General features: G+C 51.8%; 1 protein-coding gene across 1 annotated transcript; it reads right to left on the bottom strand.

Annotated features, from left to right (window-relative positions):
• Positions 1 to 231: 231 nt before the first annotated feature.
• On the bottom strand, positions 232 to 15465 carry RING1 (ring finger protein 1). Its single transcript, XM_061621562.1, has 7 exons — positions 15344 to 15465; positions 14403 to 14486; positions 12283 to 12443; positions 8879 to 9094; positions 5938 to 6234; positions 3886 to 4054; positions 232 to 2618 (listed from the first exon to the last, which is right to left on the bottom strand). Exons 2-7 carry the CDS (start codon positions 14478 to 14480, stop codon positions 2517 to 2519), a joined length of 1023 nt encoding a protein of 340 aa, XP_061477546.1. The 5' UTR covers positions 14481 to 14486; positions 15344 to 15465; the 3' UTR covers positions 232 to 2516.
• Between the last annotated feature and the right edge of the window lie 1746 nt (positions 15466 to 17211).

The following is a 17211-nucleotide window of genomic DNA, read 5'->3' as shown; positions in this document are numbered from 1 at the left end:
CACCAGTCCATCTAGGTCCGCACTGAGTGACAGCAGTTCTCCTGAGTTTCAGGCAGGGGTCCTTGCAAAGTCTTTCCTGGAGATGCCGCCAGAGATTGAACCCAAGACCTTTTGCAATGAAGGCAGGTGCCCAAACCCCTGAGCCACAGCTGAGCTTCGGCATCCTGCGAAAACACCTTGCGGTGCTACCAAGAAGCTCGCAGAGCAGCAACATGAATTATGCAGAATAAGCACAGCTGAACTTTTAATTGCATAGTTAATTCAAACTGTCCAGTTTTAACACAGCAAGGGGGGAGGGAGGGGGGATGAGAAGGGAAACCTCCTGGGTTGTTTCAACCAGAGAACTCCCAAGAGTTCAAACAGAGTGACCAAAGGGGCTTTTAACCAGCTACACCTCTTCGTTAAATCCCTGTTGGCTGCAGCAAAATACCGCTGGTCTTTGTTGAATAGTGAGGGAACCAGGATGTGCAAGAGAAGAAAAATCTAAATTCCTTGAGACCTAGCAACTTGAAGCTTCCCAGAGCTTGCAATAGCCCTGAGACAGCAGGTGGTGGAAGGAACCTTTGCACAAAACCCTGGGAGAGCGGGCTGCCCTTCGGAAAACCATCCAGGCCTTAATAGACCAAAGGTCTCACTCAGCAGAAGGCAGCCGTGGGTTCAAAGCCCCACACATGCATCCCAGGGGACCCCCGAGTCCAAAATCCTAGGGCATTCCCTTTAGGTGTGGGGCAATTGAAGTTGGGATTACAAGCTCTTCTCTAATGGGTAGAAAAAAATATGGCCCACATCTAGGCTGGAAAGAAAACATCTGCACCGTCTCTTGGCGTAGCCCAACCTGGTGCCCTCCAGGTGCTTTGAACTCTCATCAGAGCCCCATGCAGAGAGAAAGCGCGAGTGTGTAGCTCCCCACAACTTGGTCCTTGCGGGTCTGTGGGCTGAAGGCCTTCACTGCTCCTTGCAGCCTTAAAGTAAGGAAATTGAGGGATTTCCTGAGCAATTCTTAGTGAACCAGAGATTTAGAGAAGAAACTGCAAAACATGTTCTGAAAGCTGTCAAATACGCAAATTCCAGCATGAAAATAGACGCCTCCGGCAAATCAGCAACATCTGAAGGTCAATCCTATTGTGGAGGGGTCCAGAGCTCAGCGGCAGAGCCCCCCCCCCCGCTTTGCAATCATGCACAACATGGGGAGCTGCCCCGTGCAGAGTCAGACCTTTCGGACCATCTAGCTCAGTACCACCCACACTGACTGGCAGCAGTGGCTCTCTGGGGTCCCTACCTGGAGATGCCGCCATCGGGTCTTGAACCTGGGACCTTCTGCGTGCAAGGCAGATCCTCTAACCACTGAGATACTGCCCTTCCCCAAGACAGCACAGATCCTGGCAACTCAAAAGAGCTGGGAAGGGGCTGAGGGCCTGGAAAGCCATTGCTGTCTGGGGCAGAGCTGGGCTAGGCCAGGTGGCTCCGTGGCCTCACCCAGCAGGAGGCACAGTCCTCGGCTCACCTGTCTTGTCCCACCCCCCATTACTCTACGGGGAGGAACAGAGGCATGCACTTTATACCAAGGCAGGCCCAGGGTCCATCTAACTCAGTACTGTGTACACTGACTGGGAGCAGCTCCCAGAGGTCATTCCCAGCCCTGCCTGGACCAAAACAGCTGCATGTAATGAAGGTGCATTGCCCACTGAGCAACATGGCCCTTACCCCAGATCCAGCTGAACTGGGAACTTCCTTCTGCTAGGGAAGTAGGCAGAGTCACGTGTTAGGGGGGGTCAAGAATTCCCCCCCAGGGCAGGGACACCTGTGGCCCTTGAGCTGAGCATGGGCTGCAGGTCCCATCATCATTATCCCCCCCAAGAAACCTGCGCTACTGGGCGTTGAGTCCCACAACATCCCAAGGGGCCACAACGATGCCCCATTGCTGGATCTTGCACCCAGCTCTGCTCCCCTGGCCGGGGGTGGGGGTCTCCTAGGCCAGGACCCACTTTTGGATCGGTGGGGTTGCCTTGCTCATTCCACACACGCACGCGGACACCCACGCCCAGCAAGGGGGGGCAGGCTCCAGACATGGCCCGACAAAGATGCCAGAAGTTCTGTGATGAATTCAATTCCACAAAAACAGCTGCAAAAAGGCCAAAAAAGGAAAAGCGGATCCAAGCAGTGCCCCCACCCCCCACCCTGTCAGGAGCTGCCCCCCCATACACCGGCCCAACACCAACAGGGGGGCATCAGTCATTGTGGGGAGGGGGTGCCAAAACCAGAGGGGTAGCCCCCCTCCTCCTGAGGGCATCAGTCTTGGCTTGATGGGGGCAAGGGGGCAGGAGCTGTGACTTGGGCTGGGGGACCAGCGTCAGCCATTCAGGCTCCTGCAGCTAGGCACTCCCTCCCCCCTGCAAAGCGCCTTCTTCCTTGTCCAGATCCTCTCGCAGCCTTGGAGAGTCCCCCATGGGGGGATGCGAAGCCAGTGCCTCTACACCCCCCTCTTGCTGTTGTCCAATGCTTTGGGCGCTCAGGGGTCACTTCTGTTCCTTGGTGGGGGCATAGTAAAGCTCCAGGGGCTTGCTCAGCTTCCAGTACTTCTCGTTCACCAGTTCCAGCGTCACGGATCCGTTCAGCGTCTGAGCAGAGGCAGGGAAGGAAGGAAGAATGACAGAAAACCAATGGCATTAAGACCAGCAAGTGCAACCCCAACCCCGTGGGCAAGGCAGGGGAAGACCTGGCCCCAACCCCAGCTGGAAATCACCAAGCCCGCCATTATGGGCATGAAGCCATCAGCAAACGGAACCCCGTTAGTTTTGCCACACCCTGACCAGCAGACACGACTTCATCACCGTTGGCCCCGGCATGGTGGAACGCCCCCGCTGCTGAAACATGGGAGACACCCATCAGCACTGGCATGCCGCCGGCTCTTGAAGACGGGACTGTTTCAGCCAGCATCCCCCTGAACTTGAACTGCTTTAATTGCTCTTTTGGCTGTTTTAATTGTTGTGCTTTTTTAAAAAAATGAGAGTGTTTTATTGTATATTTTAACTATGAATGTTTTTAATGTTTTGATGGAATTGCTTTATTGTGTATTTTAGTTATGTGCAGATACAGTATTTATAATTGATTTTATACTTGTAAACCGCTTAGAAGCCCTTTTGGAATGTAAGCGATATACAAATCAGTAACAACTGAAGTCCAACTTGTTGCCCAAACGACAGTCCACGGACCGTGCAAGCGCAGAGGTGACTAACCCTTAGCACCTCAACTCCACCTCCCATCATCACTCTTCCCAACTGTTGGCCGTGCTGTTTGCTGAGGCTGGAGTCCAGCAACATCCGGAAGGCACCTCTGGTGGTCAAACCCAGGTCAAAACATGTCCAAAGAGCAGAGCCACTTGGGGTGCCAAGAGCCGTCTTGCTGGGCAACACAGATGACTCAGCCGAGTGAGCCAGTCTATGCGCTGCACGCAAAGGCAGAGAAAAGAGATATGCTGGGCGAATTCGACCCGGAAGTAAGTCCTTCCCTGGCCCCTCCCAACACAGCAGTGACAGACCCCCAACAGCAGGCAAACGCCGCTTCCCAAGATATGCCACAAGACTCCCTGATTGATTCCCACTGTCCAGCAGGACAGGGAAAGGAAAACTCCCAAATGTTACCAGGAACAAAGAACGCCGGGCTGTAAGTGAGACATCAGAAGGAAAAGTACAATTCCCCACCCCACGGCTGTCCATGAACTCTTCCCAGGAAAGTTCACCAGCTCCGATAGATGGCAGCCCTCCATGTGGGTGGAGCTGCTGCGCCTTGAACCCACAGCCTCCCCTGCCCTCATCAGCAGCCGTATCTCCCGCTCTGAACTTCTCTCCTCTGCCCCGCCCCCTCCTCCATGCCCCCCTCCATTACCGTGAAGGCTCCCCCAGCCGTGGTGATGTAGATGGTGTACTGCTTCTCGCTCACGGCTTCCAGGCCGGGGGCTTCGGGGCCGGGGACAGGGGCTTCCTCCAGGGCGATGCGCAAGGCCAGGTATTTGGAGAGGTGATCCACCGTCGCGTTAGCCGTGGTCTTGACATACCTGGAAAAAGGGGGGAGACAGAAGTCGGGGAGGGGAGATAAGATGAGGGAAGAGTCCACCTTTGATGGAAAGGGGAGTCTTGGGATTCTCAGCTGAGGATCAGAGGAACCCTGCTGCTCCCCCAGAACACACTCACACACACAGCCCGTTCTGCTCCCTAGAAAGCCTTTGGAAGCCAGACGCCGGAAGAGCTCACCGGCTTCCCTAACTCCATTTGCAATCTCCAAAATCAACCAAGGACATCTTCATGGGGCAAAGGCCACAGCAAGGTCCCACACCGGTGTGTTCTCTATATAGCGCCCACCCCCACGTCTAGCATCCATCATCAGCCGGCGCCCAGATGGCAGCTCCGGCTGAGTGGCAGAGCTCTGCGTGCTGGTGCCAGGTTCAACCCCAAAGGCAGCATCTCCAGGGACGCCTGGGAGAGAGACATGCTGTGCTGTGCTGGGGAACTGCTGGTCAGCGTATTGTTATTCATTAAATTTACATCCCAGGAGGAGCGCACGGCGGCAAACAAAAACACTAAAAACACTTGAAAATATCGTAAAGAGACATTGAAATGGAAACGGACTGCCTTCAAGTCGATCCCGATTTATGGTGACCCTATGAGCAGGGTTTTCATGGCAAGCGGTATTCAGAGGGGGTTTCCCATTGCCTCCCTCTGAGGCTGAGAGGCTGTGACTGGCCCAGGGTCACCCAGGGAGCTTCGTGGCTGGGTGGGGAGTCGAACCCTGATCTCCCAGGTCGTAGTCCAACACCTTAACCACTACACCATGCTGGCTCCGAAAACAGACATTAAAATGTATTAAAACATCTTTAAAAACTTTTAAAAACATCTTACAAAGCAATTTCAACGCCGATGCAGACTGGGATGAGGTCTCTACTTAAAAGCTACTTAATACTGACAGGCCCCAGAAGGGCCCACCAGCATTGCCACTGGATCTAGGGCTGGGCCCTCCCTCTCTTGCAGCCACCTCTGGGGCCCACCATCTTCAGTGTCCCACATGCCCTGCGGATGATGCCCTGGCAGGGCTTTCAGGGTAATAGAAATGGTCAGCAGCCAGTTGCTGGCCACTTTTGCTGGCCAGCCCACTGCTGTGTGTGTGCAGGCAACAATGTCAGGCAAGGGTCCATCCAAAGGTCACTTTGCCAAGAACCCCTCAAAACTGGCCACGGGCCCCTCTGCACTCGGGTTTCCTCCCTGTGGACCACTGGCAAGAGGTTGCCTTTTTCAGAAGACTGTTTACTCAAGTGTCCGCCGGGCATTTAAGGGGCTGGGGAACGGCTTTAATGGGATTATACAATCTCCAGCCATTTTTACTCACCTAGAAACACAAGCAGGCCCTGAATGCCCCAGCATCAACCTCCCCTCCTGCGGTTTCCAGCAACAGGCATGCAGAGGCCTCCCACCAGTGGAAGAAGAACTTAGCCAACGTGGCTAGTAGCCACTGAGAGCTGTCTCCTCCTCCACGAATTTGCCTAACCCTCTTTTCAAGCCCTCCAAGTTAGTGGCCACCACTGCCTCTTGTGGGAGTGAGTTCCACAGTTTAACTATGCGCTGCGTGAAGAAGTTATTTTCGTGTTTCTCTGTCCTGAATCTCCCAGCATTCAGCTTCATGGGATGGTCTCTGTGGGCTCTTACATGAGAGAGGCCTGTCTACTTTCTCCACTTCAGACGCCTCCACCCCGCTGCCTGAAAAGCCCCAAATGCTGCAACCTTCCCTGGCAAAGGAGATGTTCGACCCACTTGACTGCTTTGGCTGCCCTTTTCTGCACCATCGGCAGGCAGATCGGGGGGGGGGGGTTCAGAGCTCTCCGGGAAGGACCCACTGAGAGGGACCGGGGGGGGGAAGGAAAGGCCGCCCTCCCCACCTGGTGCTCACCTGGTCTGAGAGTAGGCCCCCTTTTCCACCAAGACCGGGTGGGGCCGGAAGACCAGCTCGATCTCGCTGTTGCTGGGCTCGGCTCCTGGCTCGGGGCTCCCCCTGCCCCCCTCTTGAGAGGTCTCTGGCTCCGGGCAGGACTCGTCTGAGAGTTGCAAACGTTTGCGGCTGGGCCCGGCCTCAGGCTGGCTGGGGGCCGAGACGTTGCTGAGGTGTGAACGGCTGTCGCAGTTGTCTTCTGCCCCACTGAAGGTGGTGTTGTCTGACTCCTGGGGGTGCTTCCGTATGCGCTGACCCCTGGAGGGGGGCAGAAAGAGGGGTGAGCAGAATTAATTTGTGGCATCTCCTCCCATCCCACCGGCGAGAACTTGCAAAAGACAGGTAACTTCATTTCTAAAATCTGTTCATTTTATCTCTGTTTTGTTAATTTTATTGTCTACTCTTCTTATCACTATTTTTGAAAAATGAGTATTTTGTACTATTTTATGTAAGCCGCTTACAGATATTTTTCATTAACAGTTCTATAAATCTTGCAAAATGAATGAACGAATGAATGAAATCACCAGGAGGAGAATGGAGGCACACCTGGATGGGGTAGGGCTAACCCAACCAAAGCAGGCCAAAGAAAGGACAGGAGCTGTGTGGGACGGGACGAGTCCTGATGCACCAGTTTAAAGTGCTGGTATTAACTTTTAAGCCCAGAATGGCTCGGGGGTCAGGAAATGTTAAGACCCTCCCAGGTCTTAAGATCAGGCCTCAGAGGCCCTGATCTCTGGCCACCATTCAAGGTAAACCAGGCAGGCACAGATGGGAGACAGGGCCTTTCTCCTGGTGGCCCCACAGATGCAGAATTCCCTTCCCAAGGAATCTACATTTGGTGCACCATCAGCGCCAGCTTTTAAACCCATTCACTTTGAGGTGCTTTTAGTTGTGCTAACCTGGATTTCTGGGTTTTAATGGTTCTTCTTGCCACTTTAAAAATTGCTCTCTCTTAAATTAAACATGCTGGTTTCATCTGACTGTCCAGCTGGACTATAAAATGTTTTAACTGCTGCTTGAAATGACTGCATTGCATCAGGGCAAGGTACTGTGGGTTTTATGTTCCACCTTTTCTATGAAAAACCACCTTGGGAGGGTTTTCACCCTCAAAGGCAACACATAAACATTTTAAAGAAATAAATACACGGCGGGGGAAGTAGGACCTTGGAGGCCAGTTGTGGCCTTGAGCCCACCACACACCACAGCCCAGCTACTGGGGGGCATGCACCAGCTCTGTGCTCTCCTGAATTATGACATGGACAGAGGTGATTCGGGTGAGGTTTTCATGCACCCTAAGTTGGATTGCACCATAAAGAAACTCCATAAAGTCCTGAGTCACTCTGTGGATTTAGGTGCCCTCAACATGCTGCCTTTAAAAAAAAAGCAAAACTTTTTCTGACTGAAAGAATTGGGCACGTTTAGCCTGGAGAACAGAAGACTGAGGGGAGATACGATAGCACTCTTCAAGTACATGAAAGGTTGTCACATAGAGGAAGGCCGGGATCTCTTCTCGATCGTCCCAGAGTGCAGGACACGGAATAATGGGCTCAAGTTGCAGGAAGCCAGATTTCAACTGGACATCAGGAAAAGCTTCCTAACTGTTAGAGCCATACGACAATGGAACCAATGAAACCAATTACCTAGAGAGGCCTTCAAGAGGCAGCTGGACAGCCATCTGTCCGGAATGCTTTGATTTGGATTCCTGCATTGAGCAGTAGGTTGGACTGGATGGCCTTGTAGGCCCCTTCCAACTCTACTATTGTATGATACTAAAACCAAGCTGTCTAAGGAAATACCCTCAGCTTGAGTGGGGAGGAGGTGTGTACATGTGTGTGCAGGGAATCTTTCATCCTGATGGATGGGTCTAGGTTTTAATCACAGTGAATTATTCTCCAGAGCTCCTAATCACAGGGATTTGTGGGAGGGACGTTAACATAGATATTAAAAAGTCTTTGCTTCCCCCCATCACCCCTTCTGCTACGCAAGTCCGTGGAGAAGAAGTTGCATCTCCAAAATTCCTGTGGAAGGGACAGAAGAAGACCCCCCACCCATGACCCTGGGGGGCAACAGGGTTATTTCTGGAACCCTTTCCTGGGGATCAATTCTCTCCCCCCCACACACACTGATTCCTGGGCTACCCACTTCTAAACAGTACAGTCAGTTATCATTCTGGAGATGGGCAGACTTCACCCCTTCAGACAGGGCGGCTCTGCTGGCAAATTGCACCTGAACCTGGCTGAAAATAAAGAGAGGCTTTCTCTTTTTTGAGAATTAAACTTTAATAGGTGTCCTGCATGAAAACCCCTACGAGCATCTGCCCACGGTTTGGCAGCTCAGTCATAGGAACGTAAGGAGTTCCCTACAGTGACTGGCAGTAGCTAGCCAGGGTTCCACCTCAGGGGGACATCCCCAGGCCAGGCTAGGGGCTGAGCCGGGGACCCTTTGCCTGCACAGCAGACGCTCTCTCTGTGAGCTACGGCCCCTTCCCCAGTTAAGCCATTCTGGAGGGGGCTTCTAAGGGCATGGCAACTTTGACATTAGCAACTGTGAGGGCATGTCATTCCTTTTAAATGATTTCAGATTTTTTTGACTGGTTTTAATTCTTTCTTTTTTAAAACATTTTGATGTTTGCCGCCCTGGGTTCCTTTGGGTGGAAAGGGAGGAGAGAAATTAATAATAAATAAATAGGCTTATAAATTTAGTCTCTTTCTGTTTTTTAGATTCCCCGCCAGAGGAAATTGGGGAAAGCAGAACTTTGGTTTCCAGCTGTTCTGCTTCAATCCCAAGTAACTAGTTGAACTGGAAAGATGTGGAGTGGCTCCCGAAGGGACCCGGCTGGTGTCCAAGGACAAAGACCCACACCGACTCCCGTGGCCGGTGCAGACTCCCCCGGAGCACCCACCTGTTCATGGCCTGCATCTTGAGGCCCTCCTCCATGCTGCTGCGCAGGGCCTGCTGGTTGTGCAGCCGGTTGAGCTTGGCCAGGACCCGGTCCTGGTGTGCCTCGTACTCGTCCCGGCTAGGGTAAATCTTGGAGATGAGGGCGTCGAAGTTGGGGTCGGGCCGCAGGGAGCGCTTGGAGACCAGCTTCTTGCGACATGTCGGACACTCTTTATTCCTGCAGCAAACCAAATAAAGTAAAATAAAACAGGTGGTGTGGGGCAGCGGGGGGGGGGGCAACAGGGACCAGAAAGGGTCACAAATCCCCCCAGCTAGAGGATTCCAAAAGCTTCGGACATTTTACCATGAATTGCTGCTACCAGCCCTTGGTTCTGTGGAGTGAGAACAGGCTGCAAATGTAATGGGGGGGAATGGATGCAGCCCCCAACTCCCAGATTAGTGCAGCAGATTCTCCCTCCTCCCAAACTGAATCCAGAATGTGCCCTGAATATATGTATATGCGCAATAGCGCAGTGGCAAATTCAGATGTGCACACTCACTTCATGATAGTCACAGCCACACCCCCTCCCCTTTTTTTTGCTGCTGAGTTGAGCATGAGGTCCCTATCCCACAACAACAGACATCCTTTGGAGGCAATAAGCATGAAAGGGAAGAATGTTAGCTACTGAGAAGAGTCTTCTCGGTGGCTGACTTACCTCCTTTCACTCTGATTGGCTCCAGTCAGCAGGAAGGGACAAGGAAGCATGATAGGAGACTCTTCCTTTAATATTGATTGACTTGCAGGATGCTGGTGACACTGGGACACTGCTCCCAAAAAAGTAAAGGGTCTAAGACCCCCCTGAGACCCTGGACGGCTACACCCCTATGTGTGTGTGTGTGTTGTGGTGGTTATTATTTTGTATTGCAAGCTCGTTTTTCCTATTTTGATTGTGTCCCCTCATCTTTGCAGATTGTTTGGTGTGATTTTTAAAAAAGAAATGCTGGGTGGAAACAAGTAAGAATTGCAATGACAAAATCAGCTGCCGAATGAGGATCTGAAGCTGTGCTTGGACAGGCCCTTAAGCAGCAACTGTTTTGCACAAGGGAGACCAGGCCGGGGGGGGGGGGGGGAAGATCCTCAGTTAGCAACCAGAACTTACAGAAGCTGGATGGAGGCACAGGGGCCCTGACTTCTTTTCTAAAAACGTTATGCTGACATATTCCATGAAGCACCTTTCAATTATTTGCAGTACTATTTTTTATTACATGTATTGGAAGCAACATGGACATCTTTTATCTCAAAAGCCAGAGCATGAATAAAATACAGAGGAGCCGCTGAAACCCAAAGAAAATGGTGCAGAGGGGGCCTCAAATATTTACATGGGGAGCAAATCCCTCCTAACTCCAACAGGCCAAATCTGAGCACCATTGAAAAGTTCTTTCCATTCCAGTCAGAAATAGCAACAGCTAAAAGTGGTGAAAATTAGTGGTCCCTGTTAACTTTGGGCAGAATCATCTACCCCTTCCAGATGTTGTCACACTCCCACCTCCCAGCAGCAAGCACAGCCCTGTAGGATAACAGGAAACTACTTTCTACCAATTCAGACCTTTGGTCTATCCAGGCAGCACTTATTTTGATGGCTTCTTTCATTTCCATAGAAATCAAAATGCAATACGATAAAATACAATGAAAAATCAGTATGAATGTTCAATGTGAACATGCCATAGACTACCTGAATGAAGCTCATGGGCCACCACTTGGGAACCCCTGTTTAGACCCCCTGGGAGATGCTCCCACACGGAAGGCCCCAGAAAGTCCCAGAAGAGAATGCAGACCGTGGGGTGAAAAAGTTTATTCACCTGGATTTCATAGAATCATAGAATAGTAGAGTTGGAAGGGGCCTATAAGGCCATCCAGTCCAACCCCCTGCTCAATGCAGGAATCCAGATCAAAACATCCCCAACAGATGGCTGTCCAGCTGCCTCTTGAATACCTCCAGTGTTGGAGAGCCCACTACCTCTCTAGGTCATTGGTTCCATTGTCGTATGGCTCTAACAGTTAGGAAGTTTTTCCTGATGTCCAGTTGAAATCTGGCTTCTTGCAACTTGAGCCCATTATTCCATGTCCTGCTTTGCCCCCGAGCGACGGTCTTTTACGTACTTATAATCTGCACTTTCATGAAAAATATACCAAGGTGGTACACAAGGCATACAAATAAAATCAAGCATCCTGATGACGATGGTCCAACAGTATGTGGAGGCCTCACACTGGCCACCTCAATCTGAACGCCGCACCCAGACAGCACCCATGATGCCGCCCTGGCCGGGCACCAGTGCCAACACGAGGAAGAAGACAATTGTGGGCAAAGCTCAGGTGAGGGGGCCAGAGTAGAAGGCAGAATGACCAACATCTCCCACGGAGCAACACTCCTGGTCGATGTAAACAAAGAAGTGGGATCCTTCAGAAATGCCTGAACTTGGCAAGGCCCTTTGCGCCTGAGCTTGGTCCAGAGGGACAATCCCAGTCCCTCAACAGGGCCTTGCCAACCTGGTGCCCTTCAGACATTTTGGACTGAAACTCCCATCAGCCCCAGACAACACTGCGAAGCATGATGCTGGCTGGGACTGATGGGAGCTGCAGTCTGAAATGTCTGGAGGGCTCCAGGTTGGCCACGGCTGATCTAACATTTCTCCAGTGCCCAGTCTGTGCTACAACTGCCCTCCACACACACACACCCTCAACCCTCGGGACCAGGATACCTGAAAGACCGTCTTACCCCTTATATACCCAGCTGATCAGTGCACTCTGCAGATGATGGCCTCCTGCAGATACCGTCTTATCAGGAGGTCCATTCTGCACAATATAGGAAGCGGACCTTTAGTGTGGGGGCACCTACCCTGTGGAATTGCCTCCCCTTGAATATTAGGCAGGCGCCATCTCTGCTATCTTTTTGGTGCCTTTTGAAGACTTTCCTCTTTCAACAAGCCTTTTAGGTTGAGACCTATCCCAGTCTGCGTCTGTGTTAGAATTGCTTAGTATGTTTTTTTTAATAATGTTTTTAACCCTTTTTTAAAGTTGTTTTTATAACACTGTTTTGTTTTAATGTATTTTAAGATCTGTTTTTATGATGTTTTAAAGTGTTTTTAGCACTTTGTTTGCCACCCTGGGCTCCTGATGGGAGGAAGGCTGGGATACAAATTAAATAATAAATAAATAAACCCAAGGACCATTTAATCAGAAACCAACCAACCAACCTGGTCTGGAGGTGGAGGCAACACTTAGCAAGCAAGAGGCAGGCGGCCTCCAAACTCCTCCAGACGCGAGACTCAGCGCACCCGGGGGCCTGACCCAGCAGGGGCCTCCTTAGACCCCTTCGCACGCAGTGCTCCCCCTGCAGAGCACTGCCCCCCCATGGTGGCTCATACCCGCTGCGCAGGGCCGTCACGATGCAGTCGGAGCAGAAGCGGTGCAGACACTCCTTGGTGGTCATGGTATGCTTCAGCATGTCCAGGCAAATTGGGCACATCAGCTCGCTATGCAGGCTCCGCGGGGAGACGGCGATCTCCGTGGCGTCCATGATGGCCTCCTACAGAATCAGAAGGAACCGGGGAGGGGGCATAGAACGGGGGAGAGGGGGGACAGGGGGGCCACAACTCATTATCCCCTTTTGCGACTCACTAGCAGGCTCTCAAGGACACTTCAAAAGGGTGAAAAGTCAACACAGGACCATCAAGGACAGGGAAATCCTCAGAAAAAAACAAAATAGACTTTTTTTAAAAAAAGGTCCCTCTCCTCCTGCAAAGAAACCCTAATCTCTCTCTCTCTTTGCTAGAACTAGGGAATTTATTATTATTGTTTATTTAGAATAGTAGAGTTGGAAGGGGCCTCTAAGGCCATGTAGTCCAACCTCCTGCTCAATGCAGGAATCCATATTAAAGCATTCCTGACAGGTGGCTGTCCAGCTGCCTCTTGAATGCCTCCAGTGTTGGACAGCCCACCATCTCCCTAGGTCATTGGTTCCATTGTTGTATGGCTCCAACAGTTAGGAGGCTTCTCCCAATGTTCAGCCAAAATCTGGCTTCCTGCAACTTGAGCCCATCATTCCGTGTCCTGCACTCTGCGACGATCGAGAAGAGATCCCGGCCCTCCTCTGTGTGACAACCTTTCATTTACTTGAAGAGTGCTATCATATCTCCCCTCAGTCTTCTCTTCTCCAGGCTAAACATGCCCAGTTCTCTCAGTCTCTCCTCATAGGGCTTTGTTTCCAGTCCCCTGATCATCCTTGTTGCCTTCCTCTGAACCTGTTCCAGTTTGTCTGGATCCATCTTAAAGTGTGGTGTTCAGAACTGGATGCAGTACTCAAGATGAGGCCTAAGCAGTGCCAAATGGAGGGATTTGGAAACTATACTTCTGTTAATGCAGCCTAAAATAGCATTTGACTTTTTTGCAGCCACATCACATTGTTGGCTCATATTCAGCTTGTGATCAGCAACAATCCCAAGATCCTTCTCGCATGTAGTATTGCTGAGCCAAATATCCCCCATGTTATAACTGTGCACTTGGCTTCTTTTTCCTAGGTGTAGAACTTTGCACTTGTCCCTATTAAATTTCATTCTGTTGTTTTCAGCCCATTGCTCCAGCCTATCAAGAGGCCTTTGAATTTTGTTTCTGTCTTCCAAGGTATTAGCTATCCCTCCCAATTCTGTATCACCTGCAAATTTGATAAGCATGCCCTGCACCTCCTCACCCAAGTCATTAATAAAAATGTTGAAGAGCACTGGGCCCAGGACTGAGCCCTGCGGTGCCCCACTCGTTACCTCCCTCCAGTTTGAGAAGGAACCATTCAAAAGCATTTATTAAGCACTTGCTATTTTTAAAATCTCTAAGTGATGTACAATGTAAAAAATAAACAGAATCATTAACAAATAAAAACAAGAATTCAGCCAAATGAAGACAGGGCCTGTTGATGATGATAATAACAATAATAAATAATAATAGATTTCCTTCCCCCCTCCCTTGCCTGCTTCTCCATAAGGTCCCCAGGCAAGCTGCAACAATGTAAAAATGTTAAAACTAGTAAAAATAATTTATAATCAAATTAACAGGGAATAAAGCTGGTTAGTACACAGCATATTTAACCATTTAAAATCCAGCCACCCTGGGAATTTTTTCTGAAGTGCATCATGGGGTACAAATGAATACATCAAAGCAAACAGACAGATATTTTTTAAAATTGGTAAAAAGAACTTCCCCATGCACACTCTGCCCCCCAAAATGTAGGGAATGCGATTCCTGTCCTACTGGACCTGGGGGCATCTAAGATCTTTCCCCTCCACCACACAATGATCTTTCTCTCTGAAGGGGGGGGAAGAGGATAAAAAGACCCCCACCCACATTAGGGGCCCTCCCCAGTGGGCTCCTTCCTGCCCCCCTCGTGGAAATGCGACTCCCCCTCACCCCTGGCCGGTCCCCTCATGGGCTCTGTTGCATTGGGCACCCCCACTGTGTTGGGCTACTCTAAGGCCATCCGGCTGGCCCTCCTCACCTGCGGGGTCCGGTGCAGCTCATAGAGGCTGAGTTCCCAGGTCTTGCTGGCGCTCTGGGCGTTGGCCGGGGTTGCCATGGTGGGCTGCGGATTTGGGGAGAGGCAGAAGAGAGAAGGTCATTGGGTCATGCCGGCCTCCTCTGACCGGCAGCAGCTCTTTCACCGGGGGGGGGGGGGATTGGACCCAGGACCTTCTGTGGGCAAAGCTGGTTCTCAGCAGTCCAGTCTTTTGGATGAGAGGCAAGGAATATATGGGGGCTGTCAACCTTGTGCCCTCCAGATGTTTCGGACAACTCCCATCAGCTCCAACCAGCTGTAGTCCAAAACATTTGGGGGCACCAGGCAATGGGGAGGGAAGTCTGTTGTCTGCTTGTTATTTTTTACTGGAGGTGCAAGTGGGGGCTGCACCCGGGGGTCTCCTGCCTGCCCTTTTGAAACTGGCCGCCTCGGAGTCCCAGATTACAGGGGGGCACGTCCCTAGGCCCTCCGTGGTAATCAGGAAGGCGCTCCGTGCATGCTCGGAGGAACTCTTCCTCATTATGCCCGACCCCGTCTTCTGAAGCTGCGAGACCGAGGTCTTCAACCTAGTGGTGGTGGTAGGGGGGCTTCCAAGGGGATCCACCTGACAAGCCCCCCCTCCAGACTCAGCGCGAGCTCAGAGAGGTCATACACTTCCAGATGCCCGGCTCCAAGAAGAGCTTCGGGACTCCACTCTGCACATGGCCAGAGTCACCCAGTCCTTTGCAAAAACAACAGCAGCGCAAAACTAAACTAAAACGCGTTATTAGCCTTGCAAAAAGAGATTTCGGGGCTGGAAGGAAGGCGCTGTTGGCTGCCCCCCCCCGTCGTCCCCCCAAGACCTCAATAGGAGACTGGACAGGGGAAGGGGGCGCCTTTGCTGCCACTGCCGCCATCCCGCCCCATTTCCCCCTCCGCTTTACCTCCGCTCCGAGACCCACAGAACGCGCTTCTGGCTTCTTCCTCCTCCTCTTCCTCTTCTCCTGGGGAGGTGGGAGAGGGGGGTGGGAACCTCCGAGGCCTGCGTCACTTCCTCTGCCCGCCCCCACCCTGACGTCACAGAAAAAGGGGTTCTCCCCACCCATCGCCCCGCCCGTGACGTCACGAAACCGCCGCCGCCCCTTTCCTTTTGCGGCTTGCAGGCAGCTGCTCGTCCGGTGGAGCGCGGAAGCTGCACCGGTTGGGAGGCAGGCAGCAGTCCGGCCCCGTGCAGAGCTACTCGTGAGTAAGGTGGGGCCACCACCACCTACCTCCACGGTGCGGCGCGGCGGCCATCCTTTCCTTGGAAGCCCCCCAAGCATGTTGACTGGGACGGAGCCCCCACCTCCAAATCACTGTGCAGACTGAAGTGACTCCTCCCTCCCCCCTTTTTGAATTAGCTCTTCCAAAACCCACAGCCGCTTGCAGGAGATTCCCTTGTGCCTTGGCAGAGTGCAAGGCGGGGAGGGGAACTCATTTATTTATGACATTTGTAGCCCACCTTCCCTGCAAGGAGCTCAAGGTGCCCTAGGCGGTTCTTCCCCTCCCCAATTTTGTCCTCACAACAACCACCCTGTGAGGTGGGTTAGGCTGAGAGGATGTGGCTGGCCCAAGGTCACCCCCAGTGACCTGCATGGCCGAGTGGGAGGATTTGAACCCTGATCTCCTCCTCCCAGGTCCCAGTCCGACACTGTTAACCCCCCAACCTATTCGCAGAGAGAGGGAACGGGGTCGGGGGAGCGAAATATAGGTCTGTTAAATGGGGGGAGGGGTGGCCACTTTGGGATCCCAAAGAGAGGGCATGCATTACCTCCAACCCCCAAAGAAAACCCCAACAGGGCAAAGATTTGCACTGTTTGCCTGTGTTGCCTGAAAATGTAGAAATAATTACAGAGATTTAAACAGAACCCCCAATGCCCCTCACCGCTATGACAGGGAAGGCTGTGAGCAGGGGCCCGCTTGGTCTGTTGGGGGGGAGAGATCACTGGGGGGGGCAACTGTATTGTATTATTTTATTGATGTCTTATGTTATATTGATGTATTGTTATGTTCATGTTTTTTTGTAAGCCGCCTTGAGGGCCTTTTGGCCATAAGGCGGGGTATAAATTTAATAAATAAAAATAAACTGAATGGGCTCAACGCTGTATAGCTTTTTTTATAAAATGGCATTTTAAATGCTTCTCTTTATTTCATTTTTGCATGTTGCATTTTATTGTGTTGCAATCTGTATTTTCTGGAATTCTGCAAAATTCAAATTGTGAGCGATCTTCGCGGAGCGCCTGGATGAAGCTCACCGGCCACCCCTTGGAGACTCCGTAAGTAGCCGCCCTCCTTGCGAGGCTTCTCCGTCCGCCCCACACCCTGTGCCCAAGAGCTGCTTTCGACCTAAGCTCTACTCAGAGTAGAACCACTGGAACTGATGCGCCTAAGTTAGCCATGCTGGAGAAGGGCCACATGGCTCAGTGGGTAGAGCATCTGTGCACCAGAAGGCCCCAGGCTCAGTCCCCAAAGGCAGCATCTCCAGGCAGGCACTGACTGCTGCCAGGCAGTGTAAGCGGTACTTAGCTAGATGGGCCAATGGTCTGACTCAGTACAAGGAACACCAGCAGGGACTGATGGCAGCTGCAACCCAAAACAGCTGGAGATTGCAACAGGGGCAGGTGGGAGGAGGAAGGTTCCTTTACTGGCTGCTGAGAGAGTCAAAGTCGAGCGCTGTGTGTGTGTCCTGCTTGTCCCAGAGGCTTCTGCCTGCCTTCTGTGAGACACAGGATGCTGGGCTAGGCAGGCTGTTGGGCCTGATCCCAGACTCTCC

This window comes from Rhineura floridana, chromosome 3 (assembly GCF_030035675.1).
Source record: "Rhineura floridana isolate rRhiFlo1 chromosome 3, rRhiFlo1.hap2, whole genome shotgun sequence".
In the NCBI taxonomy this organism is placed as follows: Eukaryota; Metazoa; Chordata; class Lepidosauria; order Squamata; family Rhineuridae; genus Rhineura; species Rhineura floridana.
The sequence above is the reverse complement of the archived record's forward strand: the minus strand, read 5'-3'. Positions and strand labels throughout refer to the sequence as shown.

Coding starts and splice junctions, on each gene's coding strand:
- RING1 (XM_061621562.1), bottom strand. CDS start 14,480: ATGGCAACCCCGGCCAACGCCCAGAGCGCCAGCAAGACCTGGGAACTC. Junction 12,444..14,402: donor AGCTGCACCGGACCCCGCAG/GTGAGGAGGGCC, acceptor CTGATTCTGTAG/GAGGCCATCATGGACGCCAC. Junction 6,235..8,878: donor AAGATGCAGGCCATGAACAG/GTGGGTGCTCCG, acceptor GCCCCCCTCCAG/GGGTCAGCGCATACGGAAGC.